This window comes from Centroberyx gerrardi, chromosome 14 (assembly GCF_048128805.1).
Source record: "Centroberyx gerrardi isolate f3 chromosome 14, fCenGer3.hap1.cur.20231027, whole genome shotgun sequence".
Lineage (NCBI taxonomy): Eukaryota > Metazoa > Chordata > Actinopteri > Beryciformes > Berycidae > Centroberyx > Centroberyx gerrardi.
The window spans coordinates 18,531,891-18,549,213 of record NC_136010.1 but is presented as its reverse complement, the minus strand read 5'-3'; the positions used below and the strand labels follow the sequence as shown (position 1 = coordinate 18,549,213).

At 42.2% G+C, this 17,323-nt stretch overlaps 2 protein-coding genes across 2 annotated transcripts; one reads left to right on the top strand and one right to left on the bottom strand.

Annotated features, from left to right (window-relative positions):
* Window positions 1-2,933: 2,933 nt before the first annotated feature.
* On the bottom strand, window positions 2,934-6,579 carry LOC139908048 (calcium-independent phospholipase A2-gamma-like). Its single transcript, XM_071894622.2, has 8 exons — window positions 5,962-6,579; window positions 5,564-5,716; window positions 5,319-5,476; window positions 5,134-5,228; window positions 4,820-4,991; window positions 4,650-4,707; window positions 4,205-4,399; window positions 2,934-3,728 (listed from the first exon to the last, which is right to left on the bottom strand). Exons 1-8 carry the CDS (start codon window positions 6,568-6,570, stop codon window positions 3,270-3,272), a joined length of 1,899 nt encoding a protein of 632 aa, XP_071750723.2. The 5' UTR covers window positions 6,571-6,579; the 3' UTR covers window positions 2,934-3,269.
* Window positions 6,580-13,629: 7,050 nt separating this feature from the next.
* slc16a7 (solute carrier family 16 member 7) lies at window positions 13,630-16,906 on the top strand. The gene is made up of 5 exons (XM_071894607.2): window positions 13,630-13,846; window positions 14,091-14,234; window positions 15,702-15,985; window positions 16,055-16,568; window positions 16,707-16,906. The coding sequence occupies exons 1-5, from the start codon at window positions 13,630-13,632 to the stop codon at window positions 16,904-16,906; spliced, it is 1,359 nt and encodes a 452-aa protein (XP_071750708.1).
* The last annotated feature ends 417 nt before the right edge of the window (window positions 16,907-17,323 follow it).

The window sequence follows — 17,323 nt, the reverse complement described above, 5'->3', positions numbered from 1 at the left end:
GAGGTTAGTATGAGCGTATGATTCAATGTGATTTGTCAGTACACAGAAATACTTTGGCCTAATGAAAGCACAAAACAACCCATATTCTGTGCAATTTGCATTCTTGTTGGTTTTCATGACATCAAAATGTGGGCTTTATTGTTGACTGGGGAGAACCAGGGAACAGAGTATGAAAGCAATATTTGTTTCTCTCATATGAATTTTACATGTGGCAAATCTCTTGTCATATGACTTCAGTGCAATAGCCGTGAGAAAATATCAAAGAACATTCAAATATTTCTCAGTAAGGCCAAATTACAACTGTAAAAAGTATTTCTTCATGCTAACCTTTTGTGGTGTGAAACTCTGCATCTTTAACTTCCTCCACACCCTCCCACTTCTTCAATTTTCTGTAACCAGATACCAATTAGCATTTATCCTCTTTTGTGTGGAACAGAGATTACACTCAGCCACCCAGATGCATATCCTCAGAGGAAGAAAGGTCATTACCATTCAGCTGAAAAAAAAAAAAAAACCCTGCAGGGAAGAAAAAGTTTTCTTTTCTAGAAACAGCGCCAAGGGCCCAGGAGGAGCTTTATTTGTGAGACAAAAGCCATCTGAAGGCTGTCCACAGAGTGCTGACCTGTGTAGGCGCTCAGGCATCCACATAGGCCCCCATATACAGACCAGCATTGACTGGGCTAAACAATAGCTTTGGAAAAAATATAAAATAAAATAAGGTGGGATAACACCCTATAGATGAAATAAATCCTGTTTTTACATATATTTATAGCCTACTACTAGAACTGAAGTATTCTTATTCGCATTACTCATAAGGGATGGATAGGATTTCTTTTCATCCACATTTGCAAAGGGTATCAGAGCACTTTTTGTGACGTAAACCATTAAAGACGAGCACTGCAGATGACACAGCCAGAGTAGCTGACGCTCTGCCTTCTCTAGCCCCGAACCCCACCTCCGTCTTCATGACTGAAACACATCTTGAGTTGCCTCACACAGGAAACAAAAGCAGAAGAGTACGTTGGGACACTTGGCTCCCAGAATGGACTTTTCTCCCCATACATTCAACTGAAGCAGGCCTGGCAGTGAGCAGTGATCAGTGCCATGCACCAGATTGCACAGTGAAGAGGCAGAGAGGCAGACAGAGCCAGCTCAGTGACGACAAGAAGGTCTCTATGCTCACGGGTCTCCTTTGGCACGTGTGCCCAGGACTTGGGTAAGAGCAGATGGCATGTGGGAGTGTTCAACCACACAAGCTGCCTGTTCAGACTCAGCGAGCACCTATCACTCACACTTTGACGTCACTGCATCAGGGGGAGTACAAGGAGGAGTATGGGTGAAATTCCTGTTGAGCAGAACCCTATACTACATACAAAGACCTATTTAGAAGTTATCACCACAGCACAATCAAAATGTCTACATCTTTCAGACTTGACTGCTTGACTTGTTGACTCAACTTAGAATTTAATAGATTGGGACAACAAACTTTCTCAGAAGCATCCTGTAAAAATAGGTTAGGACAAAGAACCATGCATATTAAGCACTATAAACCCGTGACATTAAACTTTAACTTGATTTCCTAATATCGTAAGTAGTAAGGTAAGTAGTTCATATCAACTTAAATAAGTCAAATGCATTGAAAAAGACCAGTGCCACAAGAAAGAGTGATGTAAATGCAGATCAACCGTCTCAATGGAAGTCGTGGGAACCAAACAATATAGTATTCACTCTCATACAAAACTGCTGATTCAGTTGCAGACCCAGCCCTCCACTCATTGAAGCATGACATCATTAAAAGCTTGACTTCCAGTGATGCCTGTCTTGAATGAATGACAGCTGCGAGGATTAAAGCACTCCTTCACATGGTGATATACGTTCTTATGGGACAATCAAAGATCACATCATCTTAAGGTGCTTTAATGCTGTATACTTTATATTCAAAGCATCAGTATTCACCATAGGCTAAACCAGGAGTAATTGCTGAATGTTAAAGATCCTACCTTTGAGTTAAGAGCCTGTGTTTTCTTTGCTCCTTGGTCACTTTTTCCACTCGCTGCCTTGAAAGCTGGCTGCTACATTGTTACAAAGCAGACTCCTCTCTTCTTCTGTCACAGTAGATTCAAGGCAGCATCGCCACTCTGAGCTTCACTTTACCAGCAGCATCTGTTTTTAGAGTCTTATTTGTTACTCCATCATGTTTGAGCAGGTGAGTAAGAATGACAGACGAGATAACAGAGGCCCACGTGGCCCATCTGGACGGCTGTCCAAAGCTCTGGTCACACGACTGGCAAACGGGGCCTGAGTGCCTGTTATAATAAATCCTTTGTGAAATCCACACATAAATATAACGTCATCTCCATTGTACTAGGACAGTAAGGTTAAACAGAATTGATATGTCATCCATCAATTGATTATTTGAACCTGCATGCCTGCACCTTAATCTAGCAGCAACAAACTACATCTTATTTAAGAGATCAAATAATTTCATGTCGTTTTTAATCAGTGCTGTTGTTTTTCAGTGGAGTGAAGTGTTAGGAGGGGGGTGGGATACTGACCTTGTATCTTCTCTCTGGCTGGCACGAACACACACTCTCTCACACAAAGCCTTTCTGTCTCAAACAAAGTCAGTCTATTGTGGACAGGGAGGGCACAGCTTCCAGACACGGGGGGTGAATTTAACCCCTCACATTCAAGTGATCCCTAGTTAATGCGATGCACGGACGATTTCTTCTTTATTGATAAGCTCTTACATCATTAGCCGAGGTCAGGGTGACTTACTGGGACGAAGAAAAGTGTAGATAACTACTTCAGTGTGAAGTACGAGTTTAAGTAAGAGTTTTTAAACATCAAGAATAAAAGACAATTCACAATTAATAATATCAATTTATTTAAAACATATACCCACAAAATGCCCAAGTAATACAATAATATTTTATGTTACATCAGCTGCTATGTCACATGAAAATATACAGTGAGCAGTATTCATACATCACAGAGTCAATAACCTGTGAACACTGAGAAACGTAACATTTTCAAAAGATAGTACTTATGTTGTAGTGTACTGATTACACAATGAACATGCTCTATAAAGCTAAAGTGCATTGCATGTGCGCATTTGTCTCTGTGTGTGCATGTCAAGCTGTCATCAAACTACTACAGTACATAAGAGACATGTTCAGAAAAGAATACTAATGTAGTACATATGTGTGCATATGTATGTGTGTCTGTATGTGCATATGCATCTTTGTGTATCCACGCCTCATACCTTCTCATACCCATCTCTGCTTCATCTCCCAGGCCCTCTCACTGATCCAGTCCTTGGTTCGGCTAACAGGTGAACGCTCTGCACCCAAGGCCAAACAGAGCCTGGCCAGCTTGGGCCGGTTTCTCTCCAGGTAGATCTGGGTGTCTCTGTGCAGCTGGTCCAGGGCCCCCGGCCTGCTCTCGTCCAGCGACACCTCAGCACTCAGCATTGGGTTGAAGCGGAAGTAGACGTCTCGGGCTAGCAGGTCATCCAGTAGGGTGTGGACCCCTTCAGTATCGGTGGCACTGCTGATCAGGTTGCTGATTTTGGCCCTCAAGCTGGTGGAGGTGGCGGGACCCCTCTTAGCATTGTCATAGCGACCAGTTCCGAGTGACAGCACACACTGGAAGGGCTGGTTGGGCCACAACAGACGGCTCTCATGGACAGCCAAGGCACAGGGGTTGTTGAGGATAATGCCTCCATCCTACAAGGAGACACAGAAATAAGCCTGTTTCTACAAGATAAGCATTTTGTTCAATTCTATCTCACTCTGAGCCATGTGTGTGAACCCAAAAAATAAAAAACAGTGCGCATTATGTTTAGTTAACAAATAGCCTGGTAAACAAATGCATTCTCAATCATTTGGAAGATGCTGTCTCCAAAACTTGTTTGGCTGCTGGAGTGGAGAAAACCTGATTTGTTCTTCCTCCTCCTTCAGTTGCGATGAGGCACTTTGAGGCTTGGGCATAGATCATGACGAGAACTGATCAGTAACTTTGGCATCAAATTATCTAATGATGTGTCTTGTGTCTCAGCCAAAAAATAAAGAGATATGTCATTTAGTAACCTCATTTTGACTCTGCTGACTTAACAAGCAGACTGGTAGACTGTCAAACAAATGCATTCTCAACCATAACGCACCATTCGACTTTAAAGGCAGAAGTGACTGTATTTACCTACCTGGTGGATGTCGCTTTGTAGGGGGAACTCCTGGAAGTAGCCTGGGGCAGCTGACGATGCCCGTACTGCCTGCCACATCTGGTAGCCAGAGCCTCCTGCATAGCGGCTGAGAGAGCCTGGTGTGTGGTTGTAGTTACGGAAGACGAAGGCCTTTGGACTATTACCCCAGTTCACCACTGCGCTGACTGCTGAAACCTGACCAGATATTAACAGCACCTTCAGTTATCTTTGGAACATTCACAAAAACTACTGCAATATTAAACTACAGAGAGAGCAGACTATAGTTTTATGCTTACATAAATTGTAACTGCTATCTATAGTCTGACCACACTGGGGCACTCTATAGCCATTGTAGCCTCATCAAACCAACAATATTACATTACTGTAATGGGGCTCATAGTGATTTTGATCATAAAATCAGCCATGGTGGTGGCAGCTTCCTTACCTTGGGACTTAACTCATCTCTGGCAGTTCTAATCAGTACTCTTTTACCCATCTTTTCTCTGAATAAGATAAAAACAGAAATGAAATATACATTAAGAGCAGAATGCTGGCTTTTAACATCTGTAGAAATCATTCTAACTAGAGTGTTACTATAATCTATTATGTGCATACTGTAGTATTGTCTCCCAGGTCTCTGTGTTATAGTAGGAGTGTGTCCAGCCCATCTTCACGGTGCCGACCAGGGGGTTCTGGCGGAAGACGTCAGAGCCGAATCGACGGTACATATCCGCACACTCCTCTAGAGAGAAACGGGCCAGACCCAGCATGAAGGCTAGAACTGCGCCTTTTATAAACACAAGCAGAGAGAGAGAAAAAGTAGGATAAGCAGACATGAAAGGTTTAGGTTGAGAAGCATGAAGCTGTTTATGACAGTACACTATAGGTTGTTATTCCTGGTATGTCTCCTCAGTTGTGTTGTTCCTCACCTGTGCTCACTCCACAGATGTAGTCAAACAGCTGGTGGATCTGCTTGCCTGTCTCAGCTTCCAGCAGCTTCAACACCTGCAGAGGCACCACTCCTCTGGAAAAGGCATGTACAAAAACATTGAGACTGTCTTAAATGGGGCTCTACATACAGCATGTACACATGAAGTGAGTTTCTCACAAGTACCTTGTACCACCACCGTCAATTGAGAGCACTCTTATTCCACGACCTTTGACTGGATCCACGTAGCCAATCAGAGCCAAGGTTTCTCTTATGGTGCTCTGAAGTTCCTGGTTGTCTCTATAGCTGCGCCGTTGTTTCAACAGCATAACTGCAGTTTTCTCCTGGAAATAGAGACAGCTTTGAATGATTCACTGGGTTAGAACCAGTTTGCACAAATGCTTAGATCATCTGTTTCATTTGTAACAGACCTGCCACATTAAAGCTTTGCATGATGGGTAGTGGATAAGGTGTTCATTGAGTGCTTCCATGCAGGCAGTCAGAGCTTCTGGAGACAAGGCCTGTCCCAGACTGCCAATCAACCCATGTGTCGTTTCCTCTGCCTGCCTCCTACTCAAGACAAGCTGAGAACACAGAAACAGGTATTAGTTACAAACATTTGTGTAACAACTGGGTTTAGGCGTTTTATCTTTTTCCCCCAATCGGACAAGCAACATTTTGAATTTCTCAGTGTTTTGTTAGTAGAGTACCCGCAACCTAACCATACTTTTTCAGGTGTACAAAACTCAGAGTAAATAATACTGTCTTGAATTTGGTGAAAGTGAATTTACCCAATTCTGCTAGCTGCAGAGAATTCTATTAAACTCACCCTTCTATTAAATGTGGTCTCCAGTGAAGCTGTGGCAGGTTTGGACTGATTGGTCTGCGCCCAGGGGCCCAGTTTTAGATAGCCACCCAGCAGGTTAGGGATGGCACTTGTGGGGTGCCGAAGGCAGTCCATGAAGGATACAGTCTGTAGTTTCTGGGTGGTAGCAGATCCAGGCTCCATTCCAATAAGGAGATCTCTATCCATTTCTTCCTCCAAAGCACCTTGGCCCTTGAAATACTGATTGATGTGACCGGCCATTTGGAAGTAGCTCTCCCCAAAATTAGTTGTATGGCTGCTGGTGTGGAAAAGGCCTCCAGTTTTAGGGCTGCAATGTTCTTCCTGCTTCAGTTGTGACGGTGCATCTTGAGTGTTTGAGGTAGATTGTGCTGAGAAGTGTTTTTGATAAGCACTACTGTTTTCCACAGCAAGATGATCAGCTTCATCTGTAACTTTGGCACCAAAGTATCTATTGATGTGTCTTGTAAAGTGAAGGTAACCCTCATCCCAGTTACTGGAGATATCATTACTTTTCACTGTTGCTTGGTTAGAATCCATTTTTACTTCAGACTGTTCAGCTTCTTTTGGGTATTTAATGTAACTTGCTTGCATTTTTCTCCTCCTCTGCCTCCTGGTTGACCCTCTGGTGTTAGACAGTTTTTCCAAAGCCTCCTGCATTTGAATTTCTTTTGCAGGACCCCGGGAGAAAACTGAGTTGATGTGATTAGCAACATAATTGTAGCTTTCTCCAAATCTTGTTGCCAGAGCGCTGATGTGAAATAGTTGCAGTCCAGAATGCGCCTGGAGTGGAGGACTAGTTTCTGGCTGGGTTTCTGAGGTTTCTAGCTGGTCTTTGCATTTCAAGGTCTGTGTTGTATCTTTGCCCTCAGATACTCTTCTCTCTCTGGCTGCCCTCTGAGTTTGACTGCGCCTCTGTAACCTGCCTAGATATTCTGGAGTTGTGACAACAAGACTGGCATTCCCAGCAAGAGGGACAATAGGTATGTCCTTTCTCTTGAAATAAATATTTATGTGTCTGGATAGTTGATTAAATGATTGACCAAGACGTACACCCAGTGAACTCAAGTGAAAAGTGCTCTCTGCGTCCTGAAAGACCCCAATGGGTGCCTCAGCTTTGAATGCATCCCTATTGGAGGAGTAAAAACGCACAGCCTGGAGATGTTTCACTTCTACGGTACAATCTCTGAGGAAGTGGCCAGAGGTAGAGCGTGTATTACTGTGTGTATTTCTAAAGATGGCTTTTTGCGTAAAGCTTGGAGGATGAGGAGAGGACAGCAGCAAATATCTATGGAGGTCCAGGGAGAGGGGCGTCTTAGCCGGACGAGGGAAGTTTCTGAGAATGCTAATGAGGTACTTGATTTTGCAGTACAATCGTAACGTCTTCCCATCCAAGGAATTTGAACGTAGGTTGATGCTAAGGTAGCGACCCATGTTTGACTGTGACGTAATGAACAGCACTCAATGTCTTATTGATACTTTTGAGCCTGTACTGATTTAGGCCGCAGTAGCATAATCATCAGGTATCTAGGAAATACAAGAAGATACACAGTATTAATATTCATTTCAAGGTGAGTGACTAAGTTCTGAAACATAACTACATGTAAACAAAGTTGAAAAATAAAAACGCAACCTATGCTCAACACATGGGGCCCCACCAGTATGGTATATCAATATCACAGTTGCATGACTGGCCAGAACAGAGCCATATTCTCACTGGTATAAACAAGTCGCTCTTAAAGGAGTGTGCATGCTTTCATGTACGAAGGGAGAAGCTGATCACATTGTGTACAAACACTACATGTGCCAAAATAGCCATGCACTTCCACTATTTCCTAGTACTGTGTCCCTTCAGAAATGTAACATGAAGCCTCTGAGCAATACATCAATCTATATGGCCTGCAAAAATAAATCTCTCTACAGTCACAAGGTCTGTCTGCAAGGTCACAGAAATTTGAGAAGACAGGTAGCTGCGTCCTTAGTTGCTCTTGTTTGGCTACACATTTTAACACATACATGTCTGTATGTTTTTTACTATGTAACTTAAGAAAAACATAAGTAGTGCATAGATAATCATACATATACACACATAAAGACGGCTTTCTTCAGAGCACTCACAAAGAGAAAGGCAAACGGCTTAGGTGCGCTATAGACAAACATCTACCATGATTGTTTTCCACTTCAGTCGGGAAAGGTCATGTACCAAAGGAGCTTATAGCTAGTCTAACCTTGAAAGAAAATGTCTGAAGGTACAGACTGAAAAGTTACCTGATACACGATACCTAGTTTTTCTTCTATCTTTGCAATTCTTCTTTAACCAGTTCTGTCCTTTGATGTCCAGTACACCACTTCACACATGCTGTCAGAAGAACCATGTTTTGATACTTAATTCCATTCTTGTCCCATGTAGGGCTCTAATCCTATTGGCTGAGCTCAGCTGAGGGGTGGACGTGCCTGCCCTCTGGCTGACCAATGTAAGACCACACAGGCTTAAGGTCATGTGTTGTCACTGCTGACTGCAGGACTGGAAGCAGAAGTCTAAAATTAGGTGAGGCGATAACTCAAGGGTCTCAGTGAGTTAAGGTTGGCACTTACGTCACAGCACATCAAAACACACTTCCCTCCGATAAAGGTGTAGGACAGACGGGGAGTGAAACCGGTAACCAGTACTTTGATTCTTAGAAACTGTGCACAGTTCACTGGATATATATGGTATGGTCTTGCATGGTTTATCAAAATGCTGATTCTAGTCAAGTATATAAAACAAACTGAAATGGGGATGTCATATTCCACAGAGCTGTTTTGTAAACATCATTCTGAATCACATGCATCCCTCAACCGTTGTCAAGCACATGCTGTTCCCATATTTGCTTTTCTGTGCTGTATTGTTGATGAAACATGCTCCAGACAAGAGAGGCTCATGGGAGATTAGACAGATTTGAGTGTCTGTATGCGTCTGTCCAGCATAGTGAGAAATTACTGAATAATGTAATTCCAACTGAGAATATTTTGTCACTTTGCTCAATTTTGGTTTTACAGGTGCTTTTATTCTCAGATCGACTAACATAGAAATTTTACCTGGTATTGTAGATAACATTCAATTGTCATTTGAGGTTACATTTATTAGCCTTAAAAATAAAATGAAACATTCAATGAATATACCAATCATTATTTCCATATATCAGACAATCCCTGAGGAGTAGTAACAATTTCACTAACAGCGGAATCTTTTTTTTTTTTTAGAACTACAATGACATCTAGTGGCAGCTTCAAAACAGTTACTGGAGATCTACTTTTATCTGCAGTCCAATCAATGTCTGAGTTAAACTACAAGAAATTGACTGTTTTTACTTCCTTAATAGACTTAATTCAGAATACAGTATTCATGTTTACCATTGTTAGGTTTGAATTTTATTCAGCATCAAAAGTTTGTTTGTTTTCTTTGGTTAGAAATGTTTTAAGACCCTTGTTTTTAAGCGGTTTTGCAGTCTCACCAACACAAATCTGCTGATTTTGTCATCTTTTGTCTTTTTAATTATTTGTTGTTTAGGCAGTATTTTTTTTTATCACTTTGCTTCTATGCTTTATCACTGTGGAAATAAATAAACTGAACTAAGTAAAGTCTATTCAGACCTAGTCTAATTGTCATAGGCAAAGAAATTCTGCATCAAATGATGGCTCAACAACATACACATTTCATCAGGCAGCCTATATTTCCCTCCAGCAACAGAGAAGCTTTAAAACTCTTCCAATCCATACAGTTTTTATCTTACACTTATTAACATTGAATATAATTTACTTAGCATATACAGTACGTCATTTTTTCTCTGACCAAGAGTCATTGTGTTTTCCTTGCACAGTGTCCTGTAGTGCACTCATCCCCACGCCCAGTCCACCTCAGGCGATTCCTGGCAAAGATGGCATATGACTTGTCCATAAACGGCCTCACGTGTGGCCACATCATGAAGCGACCCATCCAGCCGAGGCCCACTGCACTGTACATGACTGCGAACGCTGGAATCCCACGGTGAACCTGCCGATACCACAGGAGGTTAGCAGATAGGCAAAATACTACATTTTGGCTAGTTTGTTAGGAATGCACAACAAACTTCCCCTTTGACACAGCAGGTTTTCGATATTATGATTTGCTCTGTGCTGTTACCATGATTCATTGGCCAAATTTTGACATTATGTGAGCTGTATTTGAGGATTTGAATCACAGTAGCCTGTTTGCCCGCGACTAGTCATTTTTAGACTGGGTTAAGAGCAAAATCGTCTTCACTTGCCAGCTTGAATGTGGGCTAATGGGGATGGCACAGTGCAGCCAGGTTGGAGCCCACAATCCTCATGTTTCATCCCTGGCTGCACCTCATATATTTATGCAATATGTTGTCCTGTAGTTGTTGGACATAAAACTAAAACAGACTTCCAAAATGGTACTTTGACATATCCCACTCTTTGTACTTGTAAAGTGGATGGAACTGGACTTTACCTCATCTTTCTCATCAATCACATGCATTTCCTCCATGGCCATCTCGTAGCTGACTCCCTTGTACTTTCCTCCATCATAACCTGGGAGGGCGATATCAATAAAGTCTACTTTCCCCGGTCGATTTCTCTGCAGATACTTGAGGAACCGGATCTCTGTCACGCATACAGGACAAAGTCCATCATACAGCACCTGTAACAGAGCACGTCATGGATCATAAAACACGCCTGCCTTCATTCTTGTGTTTAGATGTACTACTTAGCATATTACACTCACAGTACAAGAGCAAAACAATATTTAACTGAACAGTACTTGTCCTTGGGTTAAATATTTCAGTACCCTTTCCACCTCTGCTGCTTGAACACGGTCTGCCTATCCCTTATAATGTAGCTAGCTTTGTAAACACTTATTAAAACAAACAAAACATGTCTATGGCAACTTTCCTTACCCTGACAGCTCCAGACTCAGTGGTGAAGGTCCGATGCTGATGGTTCAAGAGGGCTGGTGTCGCCCTCATCACTGCCCTTGAATTTGTACAGGTGGGAAATCCTCTGACCAAACCTGAGATCAGGCATGTTCTCACTTTGGCAAGCATGTGGAAATACAGCGAATCCACCAAAATTGCGAACTAAGCAGCTAGGTAGCAACACCCAAAGTGTAAATAACCTTCACTACAGCCACACCGGGATAAACCTCTGCAACTGGTTGCTAGGATGAACGAAAGGTAACGTCAGCAAACTCCAGCTAACTACAAGCTAACAGTACATTCACGTGTTACACAACTGGTTGAGTAACAATAACACTCAAAGCAATGGACGCTCACTGATGTCGTTCGACAAAGACCGTAAGAAACTAGGTAATCAGTCAGTTGCAGAGCAGGCACTACCTCACCTGTTTTGCCTGTTTTGTCTCACAACATTAATTTATTCATGGTTTGATAGACACCAGCAAACGCTACATAACGTTGTTTGTTCGGCCACAGCTGTCCGAAGCATGGAGGGGGCGTGGTGTGTTTTGACCATAGAAATACAATGGATAGAACGGTCATTCCCATTCAGCATTCGAACATAGATTGCATTCAGATTCAAATCATCGTTCCAGGACGGTCGGAGCGTAATCTCGCGTAGTTAGACCTCCACGTGTAAAACAAAAAGGGGGTCTGGAGAAATTCAAGCAGAACAGTTTAAAACCTCCTTGGAACAACAGTTGGTTAGAAACATAGAAAAGGGCGGAGACGCTGGTTCTCGTCATGCTTCAAACCAATAAAGTTGCGCTAGGGCGGAGCATGGCGCTCGTGCTCACCTGTGTTGGCTGCCTACTACTAGCATCTAGTCCCGAAGACAACAGAACATTTTTCTTTTATTTAATAACTTGCAAAGTACAATCAAAAGGCAATCTTGTACGATATAAACAATTAAAGATCAAAAATACTCTAAAAAGAACTGAATTAAGTTGTCATGCCACCACTAGGTGGTGGTCCTTTACAAGTTGCTGTCTTTTTAAGTAGGTCAAAATTTGACATCTGTGCTTTGTACAGTACAGTTAATCTCAGTTTCAGCCGATGTCCATTAAATGCTTAAATTTAGCGAACGAACGCTAACCTTTCTTCTCCACAAAAGGTAGTACTTTAGTTTATAGCCTTTAAGGGGTTAAGTTAGATGAACAGAGTATGCCAGGCTTTAGATGGAATGTGCTTTCCAAGCTCCCCCTTCAGAAGAGGTCAGGGGACCTGCAGTGGGGCATGGGGCCCTCGCAACAAACAAGATTCCGTCAAGGGTGGACTGAAGTGTGGAGAAGGGCTGTCCATTTTGAAGTTCATCTGAGACTGTTCAACATGTGTTTGTACCATGTAAGCATTTGGAACCTGTTCTGGATTTGTTGGATGTACTCTGTGGGAGGCAAGGACTTTCCCTGTGGGGCTGTTTAGTTTGGGACCAGTCTATTAAGGAAGAATTAGAAGGTTAGGAAGAAAGCTAAACGTGTGTTGCTTCGTGTTTGGTCAGGCCAAACTGGCCACCTGGCTGACCAGGAGACACAGGGTGCAGCCGGGGAGTGGGCCCACAGACCCGCTGTTAATGTTCAGGGGGATGGTCTCTGCGTGCCTTAGGGCAGAATTACACTCTGGTTATTGATACTGCTGGATTTCAGAGTGTGGTGTCGTGTCTGGAGGGGGCTATATGTACTGTTGGGGAAGAAGGGGTGTCTATATGTAACTGTTACAGTTTTCTTCAGGAGCTGTTCAGGTTTGCATTGTGTGCTACTGTGCGGCTGTGAGTATTGTTTTGCATCATGCTTCGCTGCATGTTTCATTCATTGCAATGTCTACCGATGTATGCCATGTGTATTGTTGCTTTATGGTGTGTTGCATTGTGGCTCGGTCAGTTTGACATTTTGGGTGGGAGGTGTGAGCAAGTGTGTGTGTGGGTGAGGGTGAGGGTGAGGGTGGTTATGGAGTGTTTTACGGGAATGGGGTTTTTAGCACACGGTGGCTGGTTTTTCTGGTGTTTGTTTTAGGTGAGATGTTTTATTAAAGAACATCAAAAGTCAAAGTCTCCTCTCTCTCTCTCTCTCTCTCTCTCTCTCTCTCTCTCTCTCTCTCTCTCTCTCTCTCCCTCTCTCTCTCACACACATACACACACACACACTCACACACACACACACACACACACACACACACACACACACACACGGTACAAAGGGCCTTAACAGGAGCACATCCCCCAACCTTGAAAAAGATGAAAAAAATAAGTAATGTTTTTACTTGACGGATAGATGTTGTTACTTGACCTTGTCTGGGATTGACTTTTACTTTTTGACTCATAGCCAGACCTCTGGAGATCAAAATCACCAGCCAGGGTTATTGGTCTTTTTGTGTATGGTCACTTGTAGTTATCAACAGAGGAGCAGACCAAGCACACGTGATCAGATCAAAGGCCTTGCAACAGGGCCTTTCTAAGAAAGATAGCCATAGCCTGGCACATCGACGCAGTTCAGGACTTGGGGAACACAGTTCCAAGGATTGTGCAGAGGTGAGCTCTTAAGATACTTATGCTATACTCATGCATTACCATTGCTGTAGCATTGCTTAGAAAATATACAGTTGCTTTTCGATTCTGATCACTTCTTTTAACATTGTTTCTACTATCCAGCCGGAGAAACAAATAATGCCCCCTGCGGCAGCCACCAACCTAGACTACACCCCGCCAGACGGAGGCTGGGGTTGGGCTGTAGTCTTTGGTGCATTCATCTCCATAGGTTTCTCCTATGCCTTTCCTAAGTCCCTAACCATCTACTTTAAGGAGATTCAGGAGTATTTTTCAGTTTCCTACAGTGAGATTGCCTGGGTGTCCTCAATTATGCTTGCTGCTATGTATGCAGGAGGTAAGTAGCCAATGTATATTTTGGATTATTTGACAAAGTCTTGTGAAAAAAAGATAAAATCAACACATTCCCGCACAACATATTCCAAGGATATTTAGACTTTAGAAGTGATTCTGAAATTCCTGTCATCCAAATTTCTTATCCCCGTATTTCAGCAAAATAGAGACAGCCTAAGTGCTGTAAACTGCGACAGAAAATTAAAAGAAGCTTCCAAAGAGGTAACGTGTTTCTCTCCTCTGTGCAGGACCTGTGAGCAGTATACTTGTCAACCGCTACGGCAGCAGACCTGTAGTTATGGTCGGAGGGCTCATGGTTTCGACTGCGATGGTGACCGCTTCTTTTGGCACTAGTATCCTGCATTTGTATCTGTGTGTTGGTGTAATTGGAGGTAAATAATAATTTTTCTTGGTTTCTTTTATGTTAATTTGCCTTGTTGTTAATTGTAAATTCCCTTAGTTAATTCAGACTTTGACGAATTAATTCTCCAGTAAGGTTGCTGCTGTTCTATCTAATGTTTGCTTTCTGTTGCCTAGTTTTGACTGGCTGGGGACAGAGGAGGATGAATTGATAGTAGAGTAAGGGTTATATCCGCCCACTCATAGACAAGAGTAGCGTTTTGATCATTCAGGGCCAGTCCACTAGGATCCTCTCTGCATCCCTGTGTGGGGTCATTTTGTGCCATTTTGTGCAATGTGTCAATATTTGTCATGGTCAAGTCATAATAAAATATCAGTGCCCTACAAAAAGGCATTGTTTTGGGTGCTATTGAAGTAATGGGATTTGTCATTTAAACATGGCTTATTTGGAAAGTCTATACATGCATCTATGCCAAACTGAATCAGTGTGTAGCTTCACCTCATAGTGAACAATCTACTGCACAAACAAACTTCTCAGACTTTAAACTGAATCTTTATTCTAGTGTAGATACTGTGGCAAGGAAAACAATATGTGTAAATAACCAAAGTAGACTGCTTTTTTTAGTCATATTTTGAATCAAAGTGTTTGTCCATTGTACAGATAAAAATAATGTCATATGAGAAATAATACAAAAAGTTTAAATATTTACTTGTAACCAAACATCTAGTATCAGATGAACTCTAGTTTTACAACTGTAAATCTGGCAAAATGTGTTTCGCAATTACTGGGTAAATCCAGGGTAAGTCCAGTAAATCCAGAATATAGTTGTTGTTGTTGTTGTTTTTTTTTTATAAATCAGCTTAATGTTGCTCAGCCAATGGCCAGGTCTTAAGTACTACAAGCAGCAAAAAAATGTCAGCCTCCCAATGTGCCTCCTTACGGTGGACACGGGTCTTTCACTTGTGGGGTTTTTCAAGGCTAATACCTTTATCAGCCTGAACTACAGAGGCAGTAGGATGAGAGTTACGGGCTCCTCTGGTTGCTCATGCTGCAGTTTAAGCAACAAGTCAATCAATCTATATCACACGCTCCAGAGTAGTGTGACTCAAAGCTGGTCTTCTGCTGAAAACTCATTAACATCATTGAAAAAAACTGAAATACAGTATTTTGGTCCAGAATTTCTCCCAGGCAATATTTTTTTTTTGTATCTATTACTGAACTAGGTGTCCACTTGTTTTCTCCTCAAGGGATACTAATATGCTTTTTTTTCTTTTGTAGATAATGTAAATGTCACTTTTCATTCTTCTAGATCATTTCTTCTAAACCTTTATCTAGTCTAGAAAGAATGTATGATGATCAAATTAAAAATTAATTCTAATAAGACAACAGACCACTTCACAAGGGTTTCACAAAGTTTTTTTATTGCCACTGTATGTTCATATGATCCAAGGGAGATTAATTATTCATAATGTGCTAATGAAGCATATTATTTCAACAGGTTTTGGCCTTGCCTTCAACCTGCAGCCTGCCCTCACAATCATAGGTACTTACTTCCATGTCAAAAGGCCGATGGCAAATGGGCTCGCTATGACGGGCAGTCCAGTTATCCTCTCCACTCTGGCTCCTCTCAATCAGTTCCTGTTTGATTCCTTTGGTTGGAGAGGGAGCTTCCTCATCCTGGGAGGCTGTGTTTTGAACTGCTGTGTAGCCGGCGCTCTGATGAGGCCAGTCAACAAAAAGGTAAAACCCAAACCTGACGCTGAGCTGCCCCAGCCGAACGGAGCGGCTGCTGAGAAAGCTGCTGCTGAGGACACCGGTGCACAGTCAGCTGGCCACCTAACAGAACAAGAGCAAAGTGAGAGCAGTAGGAGTCCGGGCTGTGCAGGCAAATTCATAGATGTGTCACTTTTCAGACACCGGGGCTTCCTGATCTACCTCATTGGTAATGTGGTCATGTTTTTTGGCTTTTTTGCACCAGTGGTTTTCCTGGCCCCATATGCCAAGGATCAAGGGATCGATGAATATTCAGCCGCTTTCTTGCTCTCTCTTTTTGCCTTGGTGGACATGTTTATCAGACCAGGGACTGGTCTTCTAGCCAACACCAAATGGATTAGGCCTAGGATCCAATATCTTTTCAGCTTTGCAGTTACATATAATGGCCTATGCCACCTTTTATGCCCACTGATACCTGGATATGTAGGCCTGGTTGTTTATGCTGTCTTCTTTGGTTTGGCTTTCGGTATGGTTTCTTCACTGCTCTTTGAAGTTCTGATGGATCTAGTTGGAGCTCAACGCTTCTCCAGTGCAGTTGGACTTGTCACCATTATTGAGTGTGGCCCAGTGCTTCTTGGACCTCCAATTTCAGGTTAGTACAGCTTCATGGAAATTAAGATTTTTTAATTTGAGGTTTAACTTTGCTGGAAATTTGGGAATCTATAAAAACTCTTAACACATGGGTAATTAAGTTAGTATACACTGAGTGTTTTGTCATCTTCTCTTTCAGGGGCACTGGTTGATGTTTTCGGGGACTACAAATACATGTACTATGCCTGTGGTGTCATGATGCTGGTGCCTGGCATATTTTTCTTCATAATGCATTACTTCAACTACAAGAGACTGGATGAGGAGGAGAGGGAGAGGCAGAGTTTAGCTATGGAGATGAGGACTGCAAAGCTGTCTGTAATGGAGGACGGAGAGGAATAACAAGTCAGAATGAGCCAGGATGATAAAACAGCGAATGAGACAGATGGCTGAACCTGCTGACCATCATTTTATTTTAACGGGTGTATGGGAGATGATGCTGCATGGGCTTTACTACAGGACATACTGTATACTGGTTGTGATTGATTAAAATGATTTTCTATTTTGGACTTTGACTGTTGGACAACTTGGACTTTTGGTAACATTTTCTGGCACATATCTGTATATCAACATTTGGTATTTTTAATGGCTATTTTTATATGTAGTTATTATTACATTATGTGTTAGCTGTTTATAGCCTTTGATCATAAATCATCCATAACTGTCCCTGATCCATTTAGTAGTATTATTGTTATGGTTCTATAAACTTCAAAATCCACAACGTGGGAAATGTGTGTATGCTTTACTACAGTATTTATT

Coding starts and splice junctions, on each gene's coding strand:
- LOC139908048 (XM_071894622.2), bottom strand. CDS start 6,570: ATGCAAGCAAGTTACATTAAATACCCAAAAGAAGCTGAACAGTCTGAA. Junction 4,992..5,133: donor CATCTGTGGAGTGAGCACAG/GTGAGGAACAAC, acceptor TGTTTATAAAAG/GCGCAGTTCTAGCCTTCATG. Junction 3,729..4,204: donor TACAAAGCGACATCCACCAG/GTAGGTAAATAC, acceptor GTCTCCTTGTAG/GATGGAGGCATTATCCTCAA.
- slc16a7 (XM_071894607.2), top strand. CDS start 13,630: ATGCCCCCTGCGGCAGCCACCAACCTAGACTACACCCCGCCAGACGGA. Junction 13,847..14,090: donor TGCTGCTATGTATGCAGGAG/GTAAGTAGCCAA, acceptor TCCTCTGTGCAG/GACCTGTGAGCAGTATACTT. Junction 14,235..15,701: donor GTGTGTTGGTGTAATTGGAG/GTAAATAATAAT, acceptor TTATTTCAACAG/GTTTTGGCCTTGCCTTCAAC.